The sequence below is a fragment of the Sinocyclocheilus grahami genome, unplaced genomic scaffold (assembly GCF_001515645.1).
Source record: "Sinocyclocheilus grahami isolate Dianchi unplaced genomic scaffold, SAMN03320097.WGS_v1.1 scaffold11509.1, whole genome shotgun sequence".
Classification (NCBI taxonomy): domain Eukaryota; kingdom Metazoa; phylum Chordata; class Actinopteri; order Cypriniformes; family Cyprinidae; genus Sinocyclocheilus; species Sinocyclocheilus grahami.
In genome coordinates this window covers 1-6205 of record NW_015513878.1, presented here as the reverse complement: position 1 = coordinate 6205, position 6205 = coordinate 1, and the positions used below count along the sequence as shown (strand labels likewise).

Genomic DNA, 6205 nt, shown 5'->3' with positions numbered 1-6205 from the left:
GAAACTTTAGTCCGTCATAAAACAATTCGGATCAGGTTCGATTTTCTGTGTTTTCGCATCCGTAGCATGCATTTTGATAGGAAAGGATGGTAAATATGAAAAAACGGAAAAACGCATGCGAAAATTTCTGACTCGGTGTGCAAAGACCTTTAGAGTTGATTCACGACACTTTGCTGTGCCACAAACGGGATTTTGGATGATGAAATATGCATGGACCAATCACTGAATAGATTTCCTTATTTAAGAATATTCTCAGATAAATTCACATTGAATTGTTAAATTCATAATAGGAGTTTACATTCAACACACATTTGACACATTATGGTAAAGAAACGAATCGTCATCACAGCCTTCAATTTAGGGTCGTGCCGGTGTACCGACGAAACATGCTACCTATCAGATTGTGCTACCAAAAATATATTTGCATTGATTTAAGGGTAAGTTTAGAGTAAGGGTATGATATGTGCTAAGATATCATGTGTGGGGTAATGTTGACCCCAGGATACATTTCAGAAGATGTCAAAGTTGCTTTGAAGTCAATTTGACCCCAAACACAACAGGAGAGTTAATATATTTCCAACAGGGCTTATTGTTCATCATGTAGCCAAGCAGCGGGTGATCTACAGTTGTTACTGTAAAAGGTTTGTGCTGAGCACAATTAGTGAATAACTATGTAACTGTGCTTCTAGTGTACGCTGTGACTTCAACTAAAGCAGAAGAGAAAGGTTATGCCTGTTATTATGACAAAGTGAGGAAGACCTTTCTCTCTGATGAATTCTCAGCTGTTTGGATGCACTGCAAGGAAAAGGTTGGTCTTTGCATGATTGGAGTCAGCTATGGAATTATATTAAATCAGAAATAATACATACTTATTTTTCAGGTTAACCTTGATAAAGCTACATTCCAGGATCAGTTTGATTATCTTCAGAAAAAGATGAAGCTATCTTGCTCCTGTCGTTTTGGGGACATGGTAATAACAACACTTTTTTTATATACAGTGTATTAATAAATGTATTCAATTCTCTTTTCTTGTAATTGTCACCAATACAAGATTGAACAGGAATGCGTTCAGATTTGGAATTCATCTGTATTGGGATCTGTTTTTGGTGTTTTTAATCTGACTTTCCTTTAGACAATTGGTAAAAAGCCAATCAGTGAGTTTTTGAAAAACACCCCTCGGACAGTTCGGCAGACGACGAAAGCTCAGACGTTGGTGTTAACTGATTTAACCTTTAACCACAAAGCCACTTTCAAAATCTTGAAGCACCAAATTGAAACAGAAACTGATGCAGGCAAGAGACAAGTTCTGATCAGAAAATATGAAGCTCTTCATCAGGTTTGCAGTCATTTGCAGTTTGCATTTAATACAGTACATCATTTATGTAACTAATATCTCAAGCTCAATACTTCAGCTATGTTTTACTGGGTAAGAAAAAAGGTCTTCTATAATCTCATAACCATGAAAAACGTGAGCTTTAAAGCTTTGTGCTTCTGTATCCACCAATATTATGTCAAACTACAAATTAACTGAACGTTTTCAGTTATTCGTGTATTCAGTTATTGAAATTCACATTGTGTTGCTTGAAGATCCTTAATGTTATTCTAATGTTTTCTTAATAAGATTAATTATTTTGATGTGCATTCTGATTAAAATACATGAATTGTTATCTTACAGACTAGAGCTCAAATTGAAGGAACAGTTGAAGCTATCAAGCAGCGTTGCTTTCCTGGAGCTGTAGTTGAGGATGAACTGGTTGGATATTATAGGTCTGCGCAAGATTTATTTGCTTTCAAAACTGTTGCTGAGTATTTCAGGACAACCTGTTTTAACTGGCACGAGGAAGAGGTGAACAACATAAAGATGGCCCTCTCATTGGCTATATGCACATTCATATTGTCTGTTTGTCATTTTCTTGTTAGTCTCTCACACAGTTTCTGATCACCTTGTCCTACATGCATGTATTTGCTCGTCTCTGTACATATGGGTTTGGAGCGGAGAGGTGTGTCTCTACAAGTACAAGATTCTAGAAAAAAACCAAAGAAATATGTAAAATATATTTGAACAGTTAGTAATTCGACAGTTTCTACAATCATTTCTTAGTTGTTGTAATTTAACAATCATCATAAACTTTCTGGTATTGATATAGAAGATATTGATCTTAAATGTTTTCTTAATTACCAAGTATGTTTTTCTTTGTTGTAGGATCATAGAGGTCATAACAGCGGTCTCCAGTGAAAGCCTCAGTGTGTTCCTATAAACAACATGCTTATGAAAAATCAAATGGCACGTGGAGTAAATCTGCACAAATGAAGTCAGTCTGCCAAAAACCATGGCTTTACTACAAGCCGAGCGCTAAATTTCTGTGTATATTCATCTGACTTTTTGACCTAAAATAGCCATGAAGCCAAGAAAATATTTATTAAACAATATACTGAACACATTTACAAGTAAACAACGTAGGTTTGATTTAGTTTATACACAGTTCTATGATTTCAAATGGATGAATATTTTGGAGGGGCTCTGCCCCGCCTACCCTTACGAGAAAGTATACTTCCACTTCATTTTATGAAGTATACTTAAGTAATGTTGAAGTATATTTTTTAAGTATACTTCAAGTAGTAAGTATACTAACATCTATGTACTAGTAGTATACTTGTAAGTGTACTATTTGAATTCCGCTTGGGACGGTGTCAGCATAGTTCGTCAGTACAGTCCGTAACGGAGCAGATTGAAAAGTTAGTATCTTTCTGCAGTCCAGTAGACGGCAGTGCGGTGGTGGCTTGAGTCTGCTGAATGGTGATTTAACACTACGTTGTCACCTAGTTGGAGAGACACAATGTCCCCGTCTTTTACTCTCACAATGAGCTTTTCATATTCGTTTGCTACATTAGTAGGGCCCTGTGATTTCCGTGATGCAGAAAACATGAACGGAATCGCGGAATCCAGTCATAAAAATGGAATTTACTGTATAACACAGAATTTCATGGAATTGGTCTTATTTTTGATGAATAAATAAAAAACAGGTCAGTACATATATATATATATATATATATATATACAGTGGGGCAAATAAGTATTTGATACACTGCCGATTTTTCAAGTTTTCCCACTTATTCTTAAAGACAAACTAACAGGTCTGTGAGAGCTAGAATTCTTGCTGGTTGGTAGGTGATCAAATACTTATTTCATGCAATAAAATGGAAATTAATTATTTAAAAATCATACAATGTTATTTTCTGGATTTTTTTTTTGATTCGGTCTCTCACAGTTGAGGTGTACCTACGATGAAAATTACAGATCTCTCCATTCTTTGTAAGTGGGAAAACTTGAAAAATCAGCAGTGTATCAAATACTTATTTGTCCCACTGTATATATATATATATAGACTGTGTCTGTGAATATTAAACTGCAAAAAGACGATTTAAATACGAATGTTCTGCATGTTCATTGGATTACCAGAAAATACACAACACTTATTTATTCATTTTAGACGTTTACATTTGGAAAAGCTGTGCTTCCTGCATAAACCTGCCCCCATTGGTCTGGCAGTAGCTTGCTTGCCCTACACAGATACCTTGTTTAATTTATTTTTTATTTTATTAATTTATAATAAGTGAAGTGAACTTTACTGTTAAGTGCACTGATGTCACTCACATTGAATAATAATAAAGTTTATTGTTAAATTGTTAGATACCCTGCCTCCACTACATAGGCCTATGTTTGTCACATCAATATAAGTTTTTGTCACATCAATATAAGTGTTTGATCAGCACATTTGAGTTATTTCAAAAAATGTGTTTGTGTATATATTCTGTTTATGTATATACTGTATTCTTTATACAGTACCAGTCAAAAGTTTGGACACACGAATGGGAAGTGTGTCCAAACGTTTGACTATACTGTACTATAATATAGCCTACACAAAGAATATCGGCCGATATATCGGTATCTGTATTTTTACTCCCTAATATCGGTATCGGTCACAAAAAACCCATATCGGTCAGGCTCTACTGTTATTACTACAACAATGCTGCGAGTAATTTACAGCTTCAGGCTTCAGCTGCTAGAGGGCCAAAGGTTACTGTAGGGTAGCTTAAACATGAAGAAGCAGACGCGCCTGACCGCTGGAGTTACAAGCTGTTCATGAATAGATAAGATCCCTAAAGTTGCAAAGACTAAAGTCTCAAACCTAAAGAGATATTCTTTATAAAAGTTAAGACTCGTCCACACCTACCTAAAACACCTTGTTCAAACACGCCCCCACATGTTTACATCATTGTGTAGGAAGATTTGCATAACGCCGCCCAAAAGTTGACGCAAAGAAAGAATGCTTTACTTTATTGTTGCTGCCACCGCCGCCGCCATGTTGTGAAGACACTGGGTTTAGTTGTGAAAGCGAAAATACTTTGTTTGGTCTTCCAAAAGAGGACACGACTAGAAATCAGTGGTTAAGTTGTATTTACAACACTGTTCCAGAACAGTTCAACCCAAATATTCAGATGTATGCAGCAGCTATATATACCACAGCAGCTTCAGCTATTACACCACAGCAGCTTCAGCTATTACACCACAGCAGCTTCAGCTATTACACCACAGAAGAGGCCGGGTGACGATCATCCAGGGAGTAATAGGCAGGAAATATTGGGGATATAATATAAGGACCAGTTGCATCAGATGCTAAATGTCAGCAAACACTTGGAGTTCAGCGTCCAGCAGCAGGATTGAGTGCGCAGTACTGAGACAGAAGGGAGCAGATATCTGCTAGGGATGGGCGTATCGATCCGAAGTATCGATATATCGATACTGATGCGAGTATCGAAAGTATCGATACTCAAACAAAAAATATCGATACTAAGGTGCGTTTTATGTACTAGTGGTTTTGTTTATTTAACAAAAATAATAATAATAATAATGCGTACAATATGCATTGAATTGGACGAATAACCTTTGTTAGCGAGTAATTGTGTAGGACATAACTATGTTCCTGCTCATCTGGACACACACATGTTGCAAGACAGAACTTCTCCATCACAGAGAGCGTTCACTCACTGCTGGCAGTGCATTCAAACTGTGCTGCGTCTCCCAAAAGTATCATAAGAAAGCATTAAAGCTTTTGGGAACGGCAGCCCTGAACAATGCTCATCAGAGGACAGAAGGACAGAGTTATTTCACAATAAACAAACTGAAATTGTAGCCTACATAGTTTGTGCAATTACAATTATTTAAATTGAACGTTGAAAGATAATATTGATCATGTTCTATTCTGTAATGTTAATATAAATAATACGCTGTCAGAATAAAAAGGTTGCATTTTATGCATGCAGCAGCCGGTCACTGGCAGTCCCTTATGATAATGAACCATGGTTTCCCTAAAGTGACCGTAGTTCAACTGTAGTATTTGTAGATTTGAATCATGTGTAAACAAAAATATAACCTAATAATTTACAATTAAGGCGTATTGAATGTTAAAATGTGTTTTAAACATAAAGTTAAGAGGTTATCATTACCCATTTTACTCTTAGTCATTTAATAATTGAATCAATTTCATAATTTAAAAGTTTAGTTCAGAAGTATCGTATCGGTATCGGCGATACTGCCTTGAAAAATATCGGTATCGTATCGAAAACAAAATAAGTGGTATCGCCCATCCCTAATATCTGCGCATCTCTGGAAGCTCCGCCTCCTGCTCCGAGAATCGATCCCGGCCGCTGACGTCGGCACGCATCACGTTACCCTGACAACGCAGATAAAATAGCAGCACAGTAATAACATCGACGCATACTGATAGTAATAATAAAACAGTGACATTAACGTTTTGATAATTTCAGCTGGTCTGGACTTAAAATTATGTTAATAATTCCACACAATTATGCTGCTGCTGAAACGCATGCTTTCAAATGAAAACAATGTTACACCAGCACGTGTTGACTCGCAAACCGGAAGTGACGTGCTGCGGCAATTCGCGCTTAGGACAGCTGCTCTTTCATCGGTTCAGTAACTCTCAGCGCGCGCGTGTCGTGTGTGTGTGTGTGTGTGTGTGTGTGTGTGTGTGTGTGTGTGTGTGTGCTGTGATGGATCAGTGTGCAGTAGATGAGTTGTACGAGGCGTTCGCTGTACTGGCCGGAAGTGACCCCGATCACTGCTCTTATCCAAAGGTAATGTGTGTGTGTGTGTGTGTGTGCGTGTGCGTGTGCGTGTGCGTGT

General features: G+C 37.2%; 1 protein-coding gene across 1 annotated transcript; it reads left to right on the top strand.

The window, feature by feature from the left end:
• The first annotated feature begins 321 nt into the window (after nucleotides 1-321).
• LOC107578689 (legumain-like) lies at nucleotides 322-2595 on the top strand. Its single transcript, XM_016264619.1, has 7 exons — nucleotides 322-373; nucleotides 690-808; nucleotides 881-970; nucleotides 1133-1336; nucleotides 1676-1846; nucleotides 1921-2000; nucleotides 2204-2595. The coding sequence occupies exons 1-7, from the start codon at nucleotides 322-324 to the stop codon at nucleotides 2256-2258; spliced, it is 771 nt and encodes a 256-aa protein (XP_016120105.1). The 3' UTR covers nucleotides 2259-2595.
• Nucleotides 2596-6205: the final 3610 nt, after the last annotated feature.

Bases quoted from the DNA above. Each gene is read 5' to 3' on its own strand.
- LOC107578689 (XM_016264619.1), top strand. From the start codon at position 322: ATGGTAAAGAAACGAATCGTCATCACAGCCTTCAATTTAGGGTCGTGC. The intron at 809-880 runs GTTGGTCTTTGC...CTTATTTTTCAG, and splicing joins GGATGCACTGCAAGGAAAAG to GTTAACCTTGATAAAGCTAC. The intron at 1,847-1,920 runs GTGAACAACATA...TTTTCTTGTTAG, and splicing joins TTAACTGGCACGAGGAAGAG to TCTCTCACACAGTTTCTGAT.